The sequence below is a fragment of the Mytilus californianus genome, unplaced genomic scaffold, assembly GCF_021869535.1.
Source record: "Mytilus californianus isolate M0D057914Y unplaced genomic scaffold, xbMytCali1.0.p SCAF_8, whole genome shotgun sequence".
NCBI classification, from domain to species: Eukaryota; Metazoa; Mollusca; class Bivalvia; order Mytilida; family Mytilidae; genus Mytilus; species Mytilus californianus.
In genome coordinates, this window is record NW_026262734.1 from 110,263,287 (window position 1) to 110,285,332 (window position 22,046).

At 44.3% G+C, this 22,046-nt stretch overlaps 2 protein-coding genes across 2 annotated transcripts; both read right to left on the minus strand.

Moving 5' to 3' along the window:
• Nucleotides 1-201: 201 nt before the first annotated feature.
• LOC127712973 (nascent polypeptide-associated complex subunit alpha, muscle-specific form-like) lies at nt 202-17,081 on the minus strand. The gene is made up of 36 exons (XM_052219555.1): nt 17,075-17,081; nt 14,896-14,976; nt 14,666-14,814; nt 14,243-14,288; nt 13,783-13,836; nt 13,567-13,593; nt 13,214-13,402; nt 12,825-12,916; nt 12,522-12,686; nt 11,983-12,174; nt 11,837-11,945; nt 11,161-11,376; nt 10,675-10,782; nt 10,262-10,321; nt 9,775-9,855; nt 9,287-9,421; nt 8,585-8,719; nt 7,992-8,207; nt 7,585-7,773; nt 7,180-7,395; nt 6,694-6,801; nt 6,287-6,367; nt 6,057-6,205; nt 5,307-5,373; nt 4,983-5,117; nt 4,630-4,818; nt 4,117-4,197; nt 3,480-3,685; nt 3,262-3,373; nt 2,629-2,763; nt 2,224-2,358; nt 1,818-1,952; nt 1,305-1,682; nt 819-926; nt 395-492; nt 202-222 (listed from the first exon to the last, which is right to left on the minus strand). Exons 1-36 carry the CDS (start codon nt 17,079-17,081, stop codon nt 202-204), a joined length of 4,605 nt encoding a protein of 1,534 aa, XP_052075515.1.
• LOC127710816 (uncharacterized) lies at nt 16,760-21,018 on the minus strand. Its single transcript, XM_052216778.1, has 2 exons — nt 19,991-21,018; nt 16,760-18,568 (listed from the first exon to the last, which is right to left on the minus strand). Exons 1-2 carry the CDS (start codon nt 20,843-20,845, stop codon nt 18,212-18,214), a joined length of 1,212 nt encoding a protein of 403 aa, XP_052072738.1. The 5' UTR covers nt 20,846-21,018; the 3' UTR covers nt 16,760-18,211.
• Nucleotides 21,019-22,046: the final 1,028 nt, after the last annotated feature.

Consider the following 22,046-nt stretch of genomic DNA (forward strand, 5'->3'; position numbering starts at 1 on the left):
TGTCACCTGGAGTTACAACTCGTGTTTTTTACCTGGTGTTACAACCCGTGGTTATATGACCTGGAGTTACAACCCGTGGTTTGTGACCTGGAGTTACAACCTGGGGTTCGTGACCTGAAGTTACAACCTGTGGTTCGTGACCTGGAGTTACAACCTGTGGTTTGTGACTTTGAGTTACAACCTGTGGTTTGTGACCTAGAGTTACAGCCTGTGGTTTGTGACCTGGAGTTACAACCCGAGGTTTGTGATCTGGAGTTACAACCTGTGGTTTGCGACCTGGAGGTACAACCTGTGGTTCGTGACCTAGAGTTACAAGTCGTGGTTTGCGACCTGGAGTTACAACCCGTGGTTCGTGACCTGGAGTTACAACCTGTGGTTTGTGACCTGGAGTTACAACCTGTGGTTTGTCACCTGGAGTTACAATCTGTAGTTTGACACCTGGAGTTACAACCTGGGGTTTGCCACCTGGAGTTACAACCCGTGGTTTGTGACCTGGAGATACAACATGTGGTTTGTGACCTGGAGTTACAAGCCGTGGTTTGCGACCTGGAGTTACAACACGTGGTTTGTCACTTGGACTTACAACCTGTGGTATATGACCTGGAGTTACAAGCCGTGGTTTGCGACCTGGAGATACAACCTGCGGTTTGTGACCTAGAGTTACAACCCGTGGTTTGCGACCTGGAGTAACAACCCGTGGTTATGTGACCTAGAGTTACAACCCGTGGTTTGTTACCTGGAGTTACAACCCGTGGTTTTGTGACCTGGAGTTACAACATGTGGTTTGTCACCTGGAGTTACAACGTGTGGTTTGTCACCTGGAGTTACAACCTGGGGTTTGTCATCTGGAGTTACAAGCTGGGGTTTGTCACCTGGAGTTACAACCCGTGGTTTGTCACCTGGAGTAAGAACTCGTGTTTTCCTACCTGGAGTTACAACCCGTGGTTTGTCACCTGGAGTTACAACCCGTGGTTTGTCACATGGAGTTACAACCTGTGGTTCGTGACCTGGAGATACAACCTGTGGTTTGTGACCTGGAGTTACAACCTGTGGTTTGTGACCTGGAGTTACAACCTGTGGTTTGTGACCTGGAGTTACAACCTGTGGTTTGCGACCTGGAGTTACAATCCGTGGTTTGTGACTTACAGTTACAAACTGTGGTTTTTGACCTGGAGTTACAACCTGTGATTTGTGACCTAGAGTTACAACCTGTGGTTTGTGACCTGGAATTTCAACCTGTGGTTTGTGATCTAGAGTTACAACCTGTGGTTTGTGACCTGGAGGTACAACCTGTGGTTTGTGACCTAGAGTTACAGCCTGTGGTTTGTGACCTGGAGTTACAACCCGAGGTTTGTGATCTTGGCTTACAACCTGTGGTTTGCGACCTGGAGGTACAACCTGTGGTTCGTGAACTAGAGTTACAAGTCGTGGTTTGCGACCTGGAGTTACAACCAGTGGTTCGTGACCTGGAGTTACAACCTGTGGTTCGTGACCTAGAGTTACAACCTGTGGTTTGTCACCTGGAGTTACAATCCGGGGTTTGACACCTGGAGTTACAACCTGGGGTTTGTCACTTGGACTTACAACCTGTGGTATATGACCTGGAGTTACAACCCGTGGTTTGTCACCTGGAGTTACAATCCGTGGTTTGACACCTGGAGTTATAACCCGTGGTTTGTCACCTGGAGTTAGAATCCGTTGTTTATGACCTGGAGTTACAACCCGTGGTTTGTGACCTGGAGTTACAACAAATGGTTTGTGACCTGGAGTTACAACCTGTGGTTTGTGACCTGGAGTTACAACCTGTGGTTTGTGACCTAGAGTTACAGCCTGTGGTTTGTGACCTGGAGTTACAACCCGAGGTTTGTGATCTGGAGTTACAACCTGTGGTTTGCGACCTGGAGGTACAACCTGTGGTTCGTGACCTAGAGTTACAAGTCGTGGTTTGCGACCTGGAGTTACAACCCGTGGTTCGTGACCTGGAGTTACAACCTGTGGTTTGTGACCTGGAGTTACAACCTGTGGTTTGTCACCTGGAGTTTCAATCTGTGGTTTGACACCTGGAGTTACAACCTGGGGTTTGACACCTGGAGTTACAACCCGTGGTTATGTGACCTGGAGTTACAACCCATGTTTTGTTACCTGGAGTTACAACCCGTGGTTTGTCACCTGGAGTTACAACCTGTGGTTTGTCACATGGAGTTACAACATGTGGTTCGTTACCTAGAGTTACAAGCCGTGGTTTGCGACCTAGAGTTACAGCCTGTGGTTTGTGACCTGGAGTTACAACCCGAGGTTTGTGATCTGGAGTTACAACCTGTGGTTTGCGATCTGGAGGTACAACCTGTGGTTCGTGACCTGGAGTTACAAGTCGTGGTTTGCGACCTGGAGGTACAACCTGTGGTTTGTGACCCGGAGTAACAACCTCTGGTTTGCGACCTGGAGGTAAAACCTGTGGTTTGTGACCTGGAGATACAACATGTGGTTTGTGACCTGGAGTTACAAGCCGTGGTTTGTGACCTGGAGTTACAAGCCGTGGTTTGTGACCTAGAGTTACAACCCGTGGTTTGTGACCTGGAGATAAAACATGTGGTTTGTGACCTGGAGTTACAAGCCGTGGTTTGCGACCTGGAGTTACAACACGTGGTTTGTCACTTGGACTTACAACCTGTGGTATATGACCTGGAGTTACAAGCCGAGGTGTGCGACCTGGAGATACAACCTGCGGTTTGTGACCTAGAGTTACAACCCGTGGTTTGCGACCTGGAGTTACAACCCGTGGTTATGTGATTTTGAGTTACAAGCCGTGGTTTGCGACCTGGTGTTACAACCTGTGGTTTGTGACCTGGAGTAACAACTTGTGGTTTGTGACATAGAGTTACAACCCGTGGTTTGTCACCTGGAGTTACAACCCGTGGTTTTGTGACCTGGAGTTACAACATGTGGTTTGTCACCTGGAGTTACAACCCGTGGTTTGTGACCTGGAGATACAACATATGGTTTGTGACCTGGAGTTATAAGCCGTGGTTTGTGACCTGGAGTTACAAGCCGTGATTTGTGACCTGGAGTTACAACCCGTGGTTTGTGACCTGGAGATACAACATGTGGTTTGTGACCTGGAGTTACAAGCCGTGGTTTGCGACCTGGAGTTACAACACGTGGTTTGTCACTTGGACTTACAACCTGTGGTATATGACCTGGAGTTACAAGCCGAGGTTTGCGACCTGGAGATACAACCTGCGGTTTGTGACCTAGAGTTACAACCCGTGGTTTGCGACCTGGAGTTACAACCCGTGGTTATGTGACCTTGAGTTACAAGCCATGGTTTGCGACCTGGTGTTACAACCTGTGGTTTGTGACCTGGAGTAACAACCTGTGGTATGTGACATAGAGTTACAACCCGTGGTTTGTCACCTGGAGTTACAACCCGTGGGTTTGTGACCTGGAGTTACAACATGTGGTTTGTCACCTGGAGTTACAACCTGTGGTTTGTCAACTGGAGTTACAACATGGGGTTTGTCACCTGGAGTTACAACCCGTGGTTTGTCACCTGGAGTTAGAACTTGTGTTTTCTTACCTGGAGTTATAACCCGTGGTTTGTCACCTGGAGTTACAATCCGTGGTTTGTCACATGGAGTTACAACCTGTAGTTCGTGACCTGGAGATACAACCTGTGGTTTGTGACCTGGAGTTACAACCTGTGGTTTGTGACCTGGAGTTACAACCTGTAGTTTGTGACCTTGAATTACAACCTGTGGTTTGCGACCTGGAGTTACAATCTGTGGTTTGTGACTTAGAGTTACAACCAGTGGTTTGTGACCTGGAGTTACAACCTGTGGTTTGTGACCTAGAGTTACAACCCTTGGTTTGTGACCTGGAATTTCAACCTGTGGTTTGTGACCTAGAGTTACAACCTGTGGTTTGTGACCTGGAGTTACAACCTGTGGTTTGTGACCTAGAGTTACAGCCTGTGGTTTGTGACCTGGAGTTACAACCCGAGGTTTGTGAAATGGGTTACAACCTGTGGTTCGTGACCTAGAGTTACAAGTCGTGGTTTGCGACCTGGAGTTACAACCCGTGGTTCGTGACCTGGAGTTACAACCTGTGGTTTGTGACCTGGAGTTACAACCTGTGGTTTGACACCTGGAGTTAAAATCCGTGGTTTGACACCTGGAGTTACAACCTGGGGTTTGACACCTGGAGTAACAACCCGTGGTTATGTGACCTGGAGTTACAACCCGTGTTTTGTTAGCTGGAGTTACAACCCGTGGTTTGTACTTGGAGTTACAACCTGTGGTTTGTGACCTGGAGTAACAAGCCGTGGTTTGTGACCTGGAGTTACAAGCCGTGGTTTGTGACCTGGAGTTACAACCCGTGGTTTGTGACCTGGAGTTACAACATGTGGTTTGTGACCTGGAGTTACAAGCCGTGGTTTGCGACCTGGAGTTACAACCTGTGGTTTGTGACCTGGAGTTACAACCTGTGGTTTGCGACCTGGAGTTACAAGCCGTGGTTTGTGACCTGGAGATACAACATGTGGTTTGTGACCTGGAGTTACAGGCCGTGGTTTGTGACCTGGAGTTACAAGCCGTGGTTTGTGACCTGGAGTTACAACCCGTGGTTTGTGACCTGGAGATACAACATGTGGTTTGTGACCTGGAGTTGCAAGCCGTGGTTTGCGACCTGGAGTTACAACACGTGGTTTGTCACTTGGACTTACAACCTGTGGAATATGACCTGGAGTTACAAGCCGTGGTTTGCGACCTGGATATACAACCTGCGGTTTGTGACCTAGAGTTACAACCCGTGGTTTGCGACCTGGAGTAACAACCCGTGGTTATGTGACCTAGAGTTACAAGCCGTGGTTTGCGACCTGGTGTTACAACCTGTGGTTTGTGACCTGGAGTAACAACCTGTGGTTTGTGACATAGAGTTACAACCCGTGGTTTGTCACCTGGAGTTACAACCCGTGGTTTTCTTACCTGGAGTTACAACATGTGGTTTGTCACCTGGAGTTACAACCTGTGGTTTGTCATCTGGAGTTACAACATGGGGTTTGTCACCTGGGGTTACAACCTGGGGTTTGTCACCTGGAGTTACAACTCGTGTTTTGTTACCTGGAGTTACAACCCGTGGTTTGTCACCTGGAGTTACAACCCGTGGTTTGTCACATGGAGTTACAACCCGTGGTTTGTCACATGGAGTTACAACCTGTGGTTCGTTACCTGGAGTTACAACCTGTGGTTTGTGACCTGGAGTTACAACCCGTGGTTTGTGACCTGGAGTTACAACCTGTGGTTCGTGACCTGGAGTTACAACCTGTGATTTGTGACCTTGAGTTACAACCTGTAGTTTGCGACCTGGAGTTACAACCTGTGGTTTGCGACCTGGAGTTACAACCTGTGGTTTGTCACCTGGAGTTACAACCTGGGGTTTGTCACCTGGAGTTACAACTCGTGTTTTGTTACCTGGAGTTACAACCCGTGGTTATATGACCTGGAGTTACAACCCGTGGTTATATGACCTGGAGTTACAACCCGTGGTTTGTCACATGGAGTTACAACCTGTTGTTCGTGACCTGGAGTTACAACCCGTGGTTTGTCACCTGGAGTTACAACCCGTGGTTTGTCAGTTGGGGTTACAACCCGTGGTTCGTGACCTGGAGTTACAACCTGTGGTTTGTGACCTGGAGTTACAACCTGTGGTTTGTGACCTGGAGTTGCAACCTGTGGTTTGTGACCTGGAGTTACAACCTGTGGTTCGTGACCTGGAGTTACAACCTGTGGTTTGTGACCTGGAGTTACAACCACAACCTGTGGTTTGTGACCTGGAGTTACAACCTGTGGTTTGTCACCTGGAGTTACAACCTGGGGTTTGTCACCTGGAGTTACAACTCGTGTTTTTTACCTGGTGTTACAACCCGTGGTTATATGACCTGGAGTTACAACCCGTGGTTTGTGACCTGGAGTTACAACCTGGGGTTCGTGACCTGAAGTTACAACCTGTGGTTCGTGACCTGGAGTTACAACCTGTGGTTTGTGACTTTGAGTTACAACCTGTGGTTTGTGACCTAGAGTTACAGCCTGTGGTTTGTGACCTGGAGTTACAACCCGAGGTTTGTGATCTGGAGTTACAACCTGTGGTTTGCGACCTGGAGGTACAACCTGTGGTTCGTGACCTAGAGTTACAAGTCGTGGTTTGCGACCTGGAGTTACAACCCGTGGTTCGTGACCTGGAGTTACAACCTGTGGTTTGTGACCTGGAGTTACAACCTGTGGTTTGTCACCTGGAGTTACAATCTGTAGTTTGACACCTGGAGTTACAACCTGGGGTTTGCCACCTGGAGTTACAACCCGTGGTTTGTGACCTGGAGATACAACATGTGGTTTGTGACCTGGAGTTACAAGCCGTGGTTTGCGACCTGGAGTTACAACACGTGGTTTGTCACTTGGACTTACAACCTGTGGTATATGACCTGGAGTTACAAGCCGTGGTTTGCGACCTGGAGATACAACCTGCGGTTTGTGACCTAGAGTTACAACCCGTGGTTTGCGACCTGGAGTAACAACCCGTGGTTATGTGACCTAGAGTTACAACCCGTGGTTTGTTACCTGGAGTTACAACCCGTGGTTTTGTGACCTGGAGTTACAACATGTGGTTTGTCACCTGGAGTTACAACGTGTGGTTTGTCACCTGGAGTTACAACCTGGGGTTTGTCATCTGGAGTTACAAGCTGGGGTTTGTCACCTGGAGTTACAACCCGTGGTTTGTCACCTGGAGTAAGAACTCGTGTTTTCCTACCTGGAGTTACAACCCGTGGTTTGTCACCTGGAGTTACAACCCGTGGTTTGTCACATGGAGTTACAACCTGTGGTTCGTGACCTGGAGATACAACCTGTGGTTTGTGACCTGGAGTTACAACCTGTGGTTTGTGACCTGGAGTTACAACCTGTGGTTTGTGACCTGGAGTTACAACCTGTGGTTTGCGACCTGGAGTTACAATCCGTGGTTTGTGACTTACAGTTACAAACTGTGGTTTTTGACCTGGAGTTACAACCTGTGATTTGTGACCTAGAGTTACAACCTGTGGTTTGTGACCTGGAATTTCAACCTGTGGTTTGTGATCTAGAGTTACAACCTGTGGTTTGTGACCTGGAGGTACAACCTGTGGTTTGTGACCTAGAGTTACAGCCTGTGGTTTGTGACCTGGAGTTACAACCCGAGGTTTGTGATCTTGGCTTACAACCTGTGGTTTGCGACCTGGAGGTACAACCTGTGGTTCGTGAACTAGAGTTACAAGTCGTGGTTTGCGACCTGGAGTTACAACCAGTGGTTCGTGACCTGGAGTTACAACCTGTGGTTCGTGACCTAGAGTTACAACCTGTGGTTTGTCACCTGGAGTTACAATCCGGGGTTTGACACCTGGAGTTACAACCTGGGGTTTGACACCTGGAGTAACAACCCGTGGTTATGTGACCTGGAGTTACAACCCATGTTTTGTTACCTGGAGTTACAACCCGTGGTTTGTAGTTGGAGTTACAATCCGGGGTTTGACACCTGGAGTTACAACCTGGGGTTTGCCACCTGGAGTTACAACCCGTGGTTTGTGACCTGGAGATACAACATGTGGTTTGTGACCTGGAGTTACAAGCCGTTGTTTGCAACCTGGAGTTACAACACGTGGTTTGTCACTTGGACTTACAACCTGTGGTATATGACCTGGAGTTACAAGCCGAGGTTTGCGACCTGGAGATACAACCTGCGGTTTGTGACCTAGAGTTACAACCCGTGATTTGCGACCTGGAGTTACAACCCGTGGTTATGTGACCTTGAGTTACAAGCCGTGGTTTGCGACCTGGTGTTACAACCTGTGGTTTGTGACCTGGAGTAACAACCTGTGGTTTGTGACATAGAGTTACAACAAGTGGTTTGTCACCTTGAGTTACAACCCGTGGGTTTGTGACCTGGAGTTACAACATGTGGTTTGTCACCTGGAGTTACAACCTGTGGTTTGGCAACTGGAGTTACAACATGGGGTTTGTCACCTGGAGTTACAACCCGTGGTTTGTCACCTGGAGTTAGAACTCGTGTTTTCTTACCTGGAGTTATAACCCGTGGTTTGTCACCTGGAGTTACAACCCGTGGTTTGTCACATGGAGTTACAACCTGTAGTTCGTGACCTGGAGATACAACCTGTGGTTTGTGACCTGGAGTTACAACCTGTGGTTTGTGACCTGGAGTTACAACCTGTGGTTTGTGACCTGGAATTACAACCTGTGGTTTGCGACCTGGAGTTACAATCTGTGGTTTGTGACTTAGAGTTACAACCAGTGGTTTGTGACCTGGAGTTACAACCTGTGGTTTGTGACCTAGAGTTACAACCCGTGGTTTGTGACCTGGAATTTCAACCTGTGGTTTGTGACCTAGAGTTACAACCTGTGGTTTGTGACCTGGAGTTACAACCTGTGGTTTGTGACCTAGAGTTACAGCCTGTGGTTTGTGACCTGGAGTTACAACCCGAGGTTTGTGAAATGGGTTACAAGCTGTGGTTCGTGACCTAGAGTTACAAGTCGTGGTTTGCGACCTGGAGTTACAACCCGTGGTTCGTGACCTGGAGTTAGAACCTGTGGTTTGTGACCTGGAGTTACAACCTGTGGTTTGTCACCTGGAGTTACAATCCGTGGTTTGACACCTGGAGTTACAACCTGGGGTTTGACACCTGGAGTAACAACCCGTGGTTATGTGACCTGGAGTTACAACCCGTGTTTTGTTAGCTGGAGTTACAACCCGTGGTTTGTACTTGGAGTTACAACCTGTGGTTTGTGACCTGGAGTTACAAGCCGTGGTTTGTGACCTGGAGTTAGAAGCCGTGGTTTGTGACCTGGAGTTACAACCCGTGGTTTGTGACCTGGAGATACAACATGTGGTTTGTGACCTGGAGTTACAAGCCGTGGTTTGCGACCTGGAGTTACAACCTGTGGTTTGTGACCTGGAGTTACAACCTGTGGTTTGCGACCTGGAGTTACAACCTGTGGTTTGCGACCTGGAGTTACAACCTGTGGTTTGTGACCTGGAGTTACAACCTGTGGTTTGCGACCTGGAGTTACAATCCGTGGTTTGTGACCTGGAGATACAACATGTGGTTTGTGACCTGGAGTTACAAGCCGTGGTTTGTGACCTGGAGTTACAAGCCGTGGTTTGTGACCTGGAGTTACAACCCGTGGTTTGTGACCTGGAGATACAACATGTGGTTTGTGACCTGGAGTTACAAGCCGTGGTTTGCGACCTGGAGTTACAACACGTGGTTTGTCATTTGGACTTACAACCTGTGGAATATGACCTGGAGTTACAAGCCGTGGTTTGCGACCTGGATATACAACCTGCGGTTTGTGACCTAGAGTTACAACCCGTGGTTTGCGACCTGGAGTAACAACCCGTGGTTATGTGACCTAGAGTTACAAGCCGTGGTTTGCGACCTGGTGTTACCACCTGTGGTTTGTGACCTGGAGTAACAACCTGTGGTTTGTGACATAGAGTTACAACCCGTGGTTTGTCACCTGGAGTTACAACCCGTGGTTTTCCTACCTGGAGTTACAACATGTGGTTTGTCACCTGGAGTTACAACCTGTGGTTTGTCACCTGGAGTTACAACCTGGGGTTTGTCACCTGGAGTTACAACCTGTGGTTTGTCACATGGAGTTACAACCTGTGGTTCGTTACCTGGAGTTACAACCTGTGGTTTGTGACCTGGAGTTACAACCTGTGGTTTGTGACCTGGAGTTACAACCTGTGGTTCGTGACCTAGAGTTACAACCTGTGATTTGTGACCTTGAGTTACAACCTGTGGTTTGCGACCTGGAGTTACAACCTGTTGTTTGCGACCTGGAGTTACAACCTGTGGTTTGTCACCTGGAGTTACAACCTGGGGTTTGTCACCTGGAGTTACAACTCGTGTTTTGTTACCTGGAGTTACAACCCGTGGTTATATGACCTGGAGTTACAACCCGTGGTTTGTCACATGGAGTTACAACCTGTGGTTCGTGACCTGGAGTTACAACCCGTGGTTTGTCACCTGGAGTTACAACCCGTGGTTTGTCAGTTGGAGTTACAACCCGTGGTTCGTGACCTGGAGTTACAACCTGTGGTTTGTGACCTGGAGTTACAACCTGTGGTTTGTGACCTGGAGTTGCAACCTGTGGTTTGTGACCTGGAGTTACAACCTGTGGTTCGTGACCTGGAGTTACAACCTGTGGTTTGTGACCTGGAGTTACAACCACAACCTGTGGTTTGCGACCTGGAGTTACAACCTGTGGTTTGTCACCTGGAGATACAACATGTGGTTTGTGACCTGGAGTTACAAGCCGTGGTTTGCGACCTGGAGTTACAACACGTGGTTTGTCACTTGGACTTACAACCTGTGGTATATGACCTGGAGTTACAAGCCGTGGTTTGCGACCTGGAGATACAACCTGCGGTTTGTGACCTAGAGTTACAACCCGTGGTTTGCGACCTGGAGTAACAACCCGTGGTTATGTGACCTAGAGTTACAACCCGTGGTTTGTTACCTGGAGTTACAACCCGTGGTTTTGTGACCTGGAGTTACAACATGTGGTTTGTCACCTGGAGTTACAACGTGTGGTTTGTCACCTGGAGTTACAACGTGTGGTTTGTCACCTGGAGTTACAACCTGGGGTTTGTCATCTGGAGTTACAAGCTGGGGTTTGTCACCTGGAGTTACAACCCGTGGTTTGTCACCTGGAGTAAGAACTCGTGTTTTCCTACCTGGAGTTACAACCCGTGGTTTGTCACCTGGAGTTACAACCCGTGGTTTGTCACATGGAGTTACAACCTGTGGTTCGTGACCTGGAGATACAACCTGTGGTTTGTGACCTGGAGTTACAACCTGTGGTTTGTGACCTGGAGTTACAACCTGTGGTTTGTGACCTGGAGTTACAACCTGTGGTTTGCGACCTGGAGTTACAATCCGTGGTTTGTGACTTACAGTTACAAACTGTGGTTTTTGACCTGGAGTTACAACCTGTGATTTGTGACCTAGAGTTACAACCTGTGGTTTGTGACCTGGAATTTCAACCTGTGGTTTGTGATCTAGAGTTACAACCTGTGGTTTGTGACCTGGAGGTACAACCTGTGGTTTGTGACCTAGAGTTACAGCCTGTGGTTTGTGACCTGGAGTTACAACCCGAGGTTTGTGATCTTGGCTTACAACCTGTGGTTTGCGACCTGGAGGTACAACCTGTGGTTCGTGAACTAGAGTTACAAGTCGTGGTTTGCGACCTGGAGTTACAACCAGTGGTTCGTGACCTGGAGTTACAACCTGTGGTTCGTGACCTAGAGTTACAACCTGTGGTTTGTCACCTGGAGTTACAATCCGGGGTTTGACACCTGGAGTTACAACCTGGGGTTTGACACCTGGAGTAACAACCCGTGGTTATGTGACCTGGAGTTACAACCCATGTTTTGTTACCTGGAGTTACAACCCGTGGTTTGTAGTTGGAGTTACAATCCGGGGTTTGACACCTGGAGTTACAACCTTGGGTTTGCCACCTGGAGTTACAACCCGTGGTTTGTGACCTGGAGATACAACATGTGGTTTGTGACCTGGAGTTACAAGCCGTTGTTTGCAACCTGGAGTTACAACACGTGGTTTGTCACTTGGACTTACAACCTGTGGTATATGACCTGGAGTTACAAGCCGAGGTTTGCGACCTGGAGATACAACCTGCGGTTTGTGACCTAGAGTTACAACCCGTGATTTGCGACCTGGAGTTACAACCCGTGGTTATGTGACCTTGAGTTACAAGCCGTGGTTTGCGACCTGGTGTTACAACCTGTGGTTTGTGACCTGGAGTAACAACCTGTGGTTTGTGACATAGAGTTACAACAAGTGGTTTGTCACCTTGAGTTACAACCCGTGGGTTTGTGACCTGGAGTTACAACATGTGGTTTGTCACCTGGAGTTACAACCTGTGGTTTGGCAACTGGAGTTACAACATGGGGTTTGTCACCTGGAGTTACAACCCGTGGTTTGTCACCTGGAGTTAGAACTCGTGTTTTCTTACCTGGAGTTATAACCCGTGGTTTGTCACCTGGAGTTACAACCCGTGGTTTGTCACATGGAGTTACAACCTGTAGTTCGTGACCTGGAGATACAACCTGTGGTTTGTGACCTGGAGTTACAACCTGTGGTTTGTGACCTGGAGTTACAACCTGTGGTTTGTGACCTGGAATTACAACCTGTGGTTTGCGACCTGGAGTTACAATCTGTGGTTTGTGACTTAGAGTTACAACCAGTGGTTTGTGACCTGGAGTTACAACCTGTGGTTTGTGACCTAGAGTTACAACCCGTGGTTTGTGACCTGGAATTTCAACCTGTGGTTTGTGACCTAGAGTTACAACCTGTGGTTTGTGACCTGGAGTTACAACCTGTGGTTTGTGACCTAGAGTTACAGCCTGTGGTTTGTGACCTGGAGTTACAACCCGAGGTTTGTGAAATGGGTTACAAGCTGTGGTTCGTGACCTAGAGTTACAAGTCGTGGTTTGCGACCTGGAGTTACAACCCGTGGTTCGTGACCTGGAGTTAGAACCTGTGGTTTGTGACCTGGAGTTACAACCTGTGGTTTGTCACCTGGAGTTACAATCCGTGGTTTGACACCTGGAGTTACAACCTGGGGTTTGACACCTGGAGTAACAACCCGTGGTTATGTGACCTGGAGTTACAACCCGTGTTTTGTTAGCTGGAGTTACAACCCGTGGTTTGTACTTGGAGTTACAACCTGTGGTTTGTGACCTGGAGTTACAAGCCGTGGTTTGTGACCTGGAGTTACAAGCCGTGGTTTGTGACCTGGAGTTACAACCCGTGGTTTGTGACCTGGAGATACAACATGTGGTTTGTGACCTGGAGTTACAAGCCGTGGTTTGCGACCTGGAGTTACAACCTGTGGTTTGTGACCTGGAGTTACAACCTGTGGTTTGCGACCTGGAGTTACAACCTGTGGTTTGCGACCTGGAGTTACAACCTGTGGTTTGTGACCTGGAGTTACAACCTGTGGTTTGCGACCTGGAGTTACAATCCGTGGTTTGTGACCTGAAGATACAACATGTGGTTTGTGACCTGGAGTTACAAGCCGTGGTTTGTGACCTGGAGTTACAAGCCGTGGTTTGTGACCTGGAGTTACAACCCGTGGTTTGTGACCTGGAGATACAACATGTGGTTTGTGACCTGGAGTTACAAGCCGTGGTTTGCGACCTGGAGTTACAACACGTGGTTTGTCATTTGGACTTACAACCTGTGGAATATGACCTGGAGTTACAAGCCGTGGTTTGCGACCTGGATATACAACCTGCGGTTTGTGACCTAGAGTTACAACCCGTGGTTTGCGACCTGGAGTAACAACCCGTGGTTATGTGACCTAGAGTTACAAGCCGTGGTTTGCGACCTGGTGTTACCACCTGTGGTTTGTGACCTGGAGTAACAACCTGTGGTTTGTGACATAGAGTTACAACCCGTGGTTTGTCACCTGGAGTTACAACCCGTAGTTTTCTTACCTGGAGTTACAACATGTGGTTTGTCACCTGGAGTTACAACCTGTGGTTTGTCACCTGGAGTTACAACCTGGGGTTTGTCACCTGGAGTTACAACCTGTGGTTTGTCACATGGAGTTACAACCTGTGGTTCGTTACCTGGAGTTACAACCTGTGGTTTGTGACCTGGAGTTACAACCTGTGGTTTGTGACCTGGAGTTACAACCTGTGGTTCGTGACCTGGAGTTACAACCTGTGATTTGTGACCTTGAGTTACAACCTGTGGTTTGCGACCTGGAGTTACAACCTGTTGTTTGCGACCTGGAGTTACAACCTGTGGTTTGTCACCTGGAGTTACAACCTGGGGTTTGTCACCTGGAGTTACAACTCGTGTTTTGTTACCTGGAGTTACAACCCGTGGTTATATGACCTGGAGTTACAACCCGTGGTTTGTCACATGGAGTTACAACCTGTGGTTCGTGACCTGGAGTTACAACCCGTGGTTTGTCACCTGGAGTTACAACCCGTGGTTTGTCAGTTGGAGTTACAACCCGTGGTTCGTGACCTGGAGTTACAACCTGTGGTTTGTGACCTGGAGTTACAACCTGTGGTTTGTGACCTGGAGTTGCAACCTGTGGTTTGTGACCTGGAGTTACAACCTGTGGTTCGTGACCTGGAGTTACAACCTGTGGTTTGTGACCTGGAGTTACAACCACAACCTGTGGTTTGCGACCTGGAGTTACAACCTGTGGTTTGTCACCTGGAGTTACAACCTGGGGTTTGTCACCTGGAGTTACAACTCGTGTTTTTTACCTGGTGTTACAACCCGTGGTTATGTGACCTGGAGTTACAACCCATGGATTGTTACCTGGAGTTACAATCCGTGGTTTGTCACATGGAGTTACAATCTGTGGTTCGTGACCAGGAGTTACAACCTGTGGTTTGTGTACTGGAGTTACAACCCGTGGTTTGCGACCTGGAGTTACAACCTGTGGTTTGCGACCTGGAGTTACAACCTGTGGTTTGTCACCTGGAGTTACAACCTGGGTTCGTGACCTGAAGTTACAACCTGTGGTTCGTGACCTGGAGTTACAACCTGTGGTTTGTGACTTTGAGTTACAACCTGTGGTTTGTGAACTAGAGTTACAGCCTGTAGTTTGTGACCTGGAGTTACAACCCGAGGTTTGTGATCTGGAGTTACAACCTGTGGTTTGCGACCTGGAGGTACAACCTGTGGTTCGTGACCTAGAGTTACAAGTCGTGGTTTGCGACCTGGAGTTACAACCCGTGGTTCGTGACCTGGAGTTACAACCTGTGGTTTGTGACCTGGAGTTACAACCTGTGGTTTGTCACCTGGAGTTACAATCTGTAGTTTGACACCTGGAGTTACAACCTGGGGTTTGCCACCTGGAGTTACAACCCGTGGTTTGTGACCTGGAGATACAACATGTGGTTTGTGACCTGGAGTTACAAGCCGTGGTTTGCGACCTGGAGTTACAACACGTGGTTTGTCACTTGGACTTACAACCTGTGGTATATGACCTGGAGTTACAAGCCGTGGTTTGCGACCTGGAGATACAACCTGCGGTTTGTGACCTAGAGTTACAACCCGTGGTTTGCGACCTGGAGTTCCAACCCGTGGTTATGTGACCTAGAGTTACAACCCGTGGTTTGTTACCTGGAGTTACAACCCGTGGTTTTGTGACCTGGAGTTACAACCTGTGGTTTGTGACCTGGAGTTACAACCTGTGGTTTGTGACCTGGAGTTACAACCTGAGGTTCGTGACCTGGAGTTACAACCTGTGGTTCGTGACCTGGAGTTACAACCTGTGGTTTGTCACCTGGAGTTACAACCTGTGGTTTGTCACCTGGAGTTACAACCCGTGGTTTGTCACCTTGAGTTACAACCTGGGGTTTGTCACCTGGATTTACAAGCCGTGGTTTGCGACCTAGAGTTACAACTCGTGGTTTGCGACGATGGAATATAATACGCTATACACTTTTTAAACAGAACTAGACTATAACATAGGGACATAATAAAAAGACTAAATGCTGTAAAATTGTAAATGGCAGTTCTCAACAATTTAAGCGAACTCTGGGTTTAACTTCACCAGGAAAGCCCAAACCCAAACATTTGCCAGGGATGTATAAATACATTGAAACCTTCGGAGCTATATGACCACATGGGACCTAATAATGATAGCGAAAATCATCTAAGGTCAACTTTGGAACCGGAGTTTCATAGTAATTTTTTAATTTGTTTACAGGTGGTATTAGAAAAATATGTTATAAATCATGTTAGTACCGAAGCACTGACTGCTGTATTTATTTTGATAACTTAGTGTATTTATATATCCGTAAAATGTAGTTTCTTTCTAACAAACATGTTAGGCTTTCCCGGTCTATTCAATTAACCAGCGGTATGTAAGCATTACTTAATTAATACATAATTTTGTCTGAAGTTAGGAGGAAGCAGCTGTGACGAACCTTAGCAAAAGAAAGTGCATTGGCGGATCCATGTGGGGTATGGTTAATTAGTCAAAATCGTTAAAAATTAATAATTTTTTTTTTAAAAAGTCCATCCTTCCTATAGTGTCCCTTTCAAACATGCCTTGTTCCCTGTTATATGTAGGTAATGACGACTATAATAATGAAGTTGAGCGTTCTAGAAAAGTGCGTGGATACAAAAATTAGTATAATATACCTTTTTTTATTCCAGAATCGCGTGTCGATATAAAATAAGGAGATATCGTTTGATTGCCATTGAGACAACTATCTAGCAGACTAAAATGAAGCGGATTTAAACAAATCTAGGTCACCGTACGGGCCTTCAAAAATGTGCAAAAACCCATACCGTATAGTCAGTTTTAAAAGGCCCCGACATGATAAAATGTGAAACAATTCAAAAAAAAAAAAAAAAAAAACCAAAGGCCTGAATTTGACAAAACAACAAAACAATTAGCACACTTAACCACAGGCGCTTGGGGTACATGATTTGGATATTATTTTTTTGTGTCTGTGTTCGCGCTGAATATTCTATTTTCCATTTTATACCACATACTTAACACTGCGATGCTTTGTCTTACCTATTTTATTATTTTTTTTTTGGGGGGGGGGGGGGGGGGGGGGGGGGGAATATATCTACTCTGATCAAATACGTTATTTTGCTATCCATATATTCAGTGCAAACAATGAAGAAAGAAAAAACCTCCAGTGATTCGACTAAATATCGAATGTTTATTTCACATTAATAGAGACTCTTCACTGTTTATGTGTAAAATATGGGACTATCAAACATACAACAAGTCCATTTGGTAATGGGGATATAATATATTTACCTCTGAGTAATTTTTTGACACCAATAAACAGTTTTTCCCCAATTATTTGCTTGGTGTATTACCTTTGACAACAAGTCGACACTTTTTGTGAAGAATAAAGAATATTATAACGATTCTACCGTACAATAAATTCTTATCAATGTTTCCTTTTAATTAATAAACAAGCAATTTAGTTTTTTCCAATTTTTTAGTACATCTCATTCTTTTAGTCGCTCTCTATTGAATTATAGCAAAATAAAAAGTATTTTTTTCATTTTTCTAATCAGATATTTATGACAAATGGGAGATAAACCGATTTAATCTTTTTCCTTTGCCCATTACAATATACTATACGATAACTATGTACGTTTTTAAGTATATAACTTTATATGTATATATGTATTTTTCGCACAGCTAGAATTGACAAAATGTTGCATCGTGTGAAATTTATTGGTTTGTATGTTACAGATAGCTTCAGACGCCTATACAGAGGCCATTACATAAAACTGCAGCGTAACCTTAATTCCTGTGTTCGCCATTTCAGAATCTGAAGAATATATGGTCATATTTACAAAAGAACACAAGGAAAGGTTGCTATAAGTTAAAAAAAAAAAAAAAAAAAAAACACGTCCTAAACTTCAATGGACATTCAACAAATGACGTGACATTGCTTTCATTTTGAGGTACGAACAATGAAACTACCCATGGTCATCAAAATTCGAAACGGTAAATTGGCTTTTGTCGAATTTGCATATCTACCTGAACCGATACTTAATCTGATTAACGGTGTATATTTTACGTAGTCACGTAGTAACCTCAATTCCATCATCTTTTCCTTGTTCACGACATGTCACCAAACCGTTTAGTCATGAGAATAACGACAGGTGCCACCAGCAGAACAAGGGGACCGGGTGGTTTTCCCTTTCGAAGCACGAGTATACTACCGGTTTTGAAGTGGTTTGTGTCGTCTTTCCTCCGACCTTTAATTTATTATTGTCCATCTTCGTATTGACTTAATTGAACAATTGGCATTTTTCTATCTTTTTTAGAGCTGGGACCTCTACGTACACTTTCCTGTTATTCAATTTGAGTCTTTATCCATTACTATGGCACAACATTGTTCGATTGGTTGGTTGATTGATTGGTGTTTTCTTTGCGCCACCTTAGCACGAAAGGTAATATAGTGCGAGGTAACATTTTTCCAAACTAAACATATATATACAATGAATATTGCATGTAAAGCATATCAAACTGGAATGAACTCTGCAATATTTTAAGGATGCCGTATTGTTCAACATGATACAGCTTTTCTACAAAAATCTGAACAGCATGCACTTGGGGGAGGGGGGGACTCACACATATATTCCTTTTAGATCGCAAAACAATGGACGTCTTACATGACTCCTATTTGAATTAGATTGTGCTCTTTTGTTATTTGAATGAATGTAATTATTGTTATTTCGGTCATCCATAGTTAGGTATTCTGGTTTGTCTATTCTCTGACTTCCGGTATTGCAATGGATGACCTGTCTTGTTCCGTTCAGACATGGTGTCGGGGCGGCAATACTCATATCATCATTGTCATCTTCTAAAATGTTTAAATTCGTTGTAGCCGTTTGTGGTGTTTCTGTAATTATTGCTCGTCTTCCATCGATCCCTAAACATTGACAAACATGGCTGTCCAATTCATGTTTACCCATTCGAGGCGTCTGAAAATAGTTATTTTTGACAATAATTGAGTCACAAACATGTTCAATAGTGTATAATAATAAACGACAGGAAATTAAGAAGTGGACCCGGTTTCATTTTCTATCTTTTTTTTTTGTATTAATGAATAAATAAATATACACACACACACACACACACACACACACACACACAAACACACAGTTTTGAGACTTCGACTTTTTTGGACATAGTTTGATAAGAAATCTAAATATTTATGTCCCCCCCCCCTTCAGTCATTGTCCGTCGACTTTTCAAGATTGAACCATGATTCGTTTAGAGCATATACAGTTGTTTATGTTAATTTTTAATCCAAAAAAGTTTTGAGTTTACAATTAGTGTGTTGCACGCACTTTTTATTTACTTATTTATCATATACTTAGCATTTATATAATAGTTTTTGCATATTGTATCGAGCGGAATAAACTAGCCATACGTTCACACCCAGGCTGATAACCCGTTTTAGCCCTATGTGAAGTCACGTAGTCGTGCTAATACATGTCCTTTCGCATATCGACCTCGGACTCTGTGAACAAAAACGAAGATCAGAATGGTATATAATGGTGAAATCAGGACACTCCAGTATAACATAATTATTATTCGGGCTTCACAGAGGATAAGGGTTATATTCCCTGTCAGTGTCCCATGTCCCCTTCGACTGACGGCTCAGGAGATATAAAACACTGAAAGAGAATATCAGCCTATGTCCCCTGTGATGATCACGAATAACATATAATACATATGTTTTTAAACTTTTAAACTATTTTAGAATTGAGTTTGAATAATTGTAAGTAACAGTCACACGTTTAAACTTAAATATAGAATCTTTTATATATGGGGAAGATATAGAGCATAAAATTCGAGTAGCAGTCGACCGATATTTAAACACATAAAATTGTTAAATGAAATGTAAGTTTTAACTGTATCCTGTATCACCTTAGTCTTATATATTTAACATAATCATTTCAGATATAAAAACTTCGCTTTGAGACTATCCTCATCTAATCAATCAAAAGTTTTAACTTAATTAAAAGTCGACAAATCAGAGAATAATAACACTATAGGCTCCTGTGGGCCTTGGCGAAGGAGTTTTTGATAACAATGTTAATACGAATATCAGATTTACTCGTCCCGGATGTGCATGAAATATTTTTCACTGGACGTTATGCAAACAATATTTTAACGACCGTATATTAGATTTATGAGAAATGTTTGATAAATTCAGTGCAAATTTTCAAACCAAAAGGCAACTGACATGAAGTCGCAAGTCTTTCACCAAACTAAATTTTTAAAGTGAATTACTTTTCAGAATGTTCAATGAGCTAGAAAATTAAAAAAAAAACAACTAGTAATACCTTTATCCGTTGATATGATCAAAGAGCTAGACAATGAAATATCAGTAATACCTTTGTCCGTTGATAAGCATCACTCAGATTCTTAATCGCAGATGTTTGTTGCATCAATGCATTCCTCATTGTTTTAGAACTGTTCGTCATGAATTGTACAGCATCTTTCAGTCTCTTGTTTCTTATCTTGGTAAAGTCTTTCCCATTATAATCCAGAAACATTCTAATGACATCCTCTTGATTGATATCATTTGCTATAATTTCGACGACCTTGTCAACTTGTTGGTTCATTGCCTGTTCCATACGTTTATAATATTTTTGTAGTAAATTAAGTGTTGTTTCCAAGTTTTCCATCCTTGCATTCAAGGTATACGTGTCGGCAGAGCTACATGTAGTTGCCGCGTTCGACTGAAGGTAGAGAGATTTGACGGTATAGCAATCATCATACCTGTATCTAGTGGCTTCAACTGTTAGAGCACTCAACATGCTCAAGGTGCTTGTTGTTCCATCTCGGTTTTGACAACACCACGGTGGCAATGGTACATCGTTTGTGGTGACTTCTGATGTGTCCGTGTTGTTGTTTGTTTTAGCAGCACCCGATAGCGCACTTCGGGAGTTTGATGTCGTTCCGTCTTTGTGCTGACAGCACCATGGTGGAAGACGAGTTTCATTGTGTGTTGTCTCCTGGTCTCTGTACGATATTGCGTCAGCTTCAATATTATCGTGGAAGTTGGATGTTATTCCGTTTCTGCAATGCCAAAATGTTGGTGAATCAGTCGAGCGTTTTACGTTTTTAACGATCGTTTGATGTGCCCGTGTGCATATGCACGGAACTGACGTGTTACCAGAAGAAGATGAGGATCCAGTTTGTAACAAACAACAGTTTGGTGGTAAAACACTCCAAAGTTTTTCCATACTTGTTACGGTTTCATTATGTTGATCACGTCACTCCGTGGCAGTGAGACACTCCTGATGTGTTTTCACTAAGGGAAAGTCCCGAAACGGATATAAATAGTGAAACTTCATTACAATAAAAATATAATGTCAAGGAGAAAAAAGTATGTTATGTTTTTACAAATGTTACCTTTCCTTGGATGTAACGTCTATTATGTCAAGTCGTATAATATGTTTTATTTATATCAAAATACAAAATTTTTGCACGCATCATTAATTTCTATTACACTATCACAATACTTTTTTTTAACAAAGTTTGATTCATCACGGGAGATTCTGTTCTAGATTAATTCTTTTTCTCTTACAATAAAAAATGAGTGTGTGGTTCAAATAGAATTAGTACTATCATAACGCTGTTAAAGGTAAAAAGCACTCGAGCAACTGAGTTGACTGCAATTTGTGGGGAATTCTTGTTGATTAATATTAAGTCGGGTAGTACTATTGTGTGTAACATCATTTGCATATTCCTCCCTTTTCCCTTTTGTCAAGGTTTTAATTATAATATTGCTATGATATTGCTATGGTATTATTATACTACTATTGCCACGGTATTGTTATGGTACTATCATGGTATTGTTATAGTATTGCCAAGGAATTGTTATGGTAATATCAAGGTATTGTTATAGTAATGTCAAGCTATTGTTATCTATGGTATTGTTATTGTAATGTTAAGGTATTGTTATGGTACCTCATGGTATTGTAATTGTAATGTCAAGGTATTATTATGGTACCTCAAGGTATTGTTATAGTATTGACAAGGTATTGTTATGGTACTGTCAAGTGTATTATTATAGTATTGCCAAGGTATTATTATGGTACTGTCTTGGTATTTTTATAGTATTGACAAGGTATTACTATGGTACTGTCATGGTATTGTTATAGTATTGCCAATATATTTTTATAGTAATGTCATGGTATTATTATGGTACTACCATGGTAAAGTGATAGTATTGCTAACGTATTGTTATAGTATTTCCAATGTATTGTTTTAGTTTTGCCATGGTATTGTCATGGTACTGTCATGGTATTATTATAGTATTGTCAAAGTATTGTGTTGGTACTGTCATGGTATTGTTATAGTTCTATCATGGTATTGTTATGGTTCTGTCATGGTATTGTTGGAATTTTGCAAAGGTGTTATAATGGTACTGCCATTGTATAG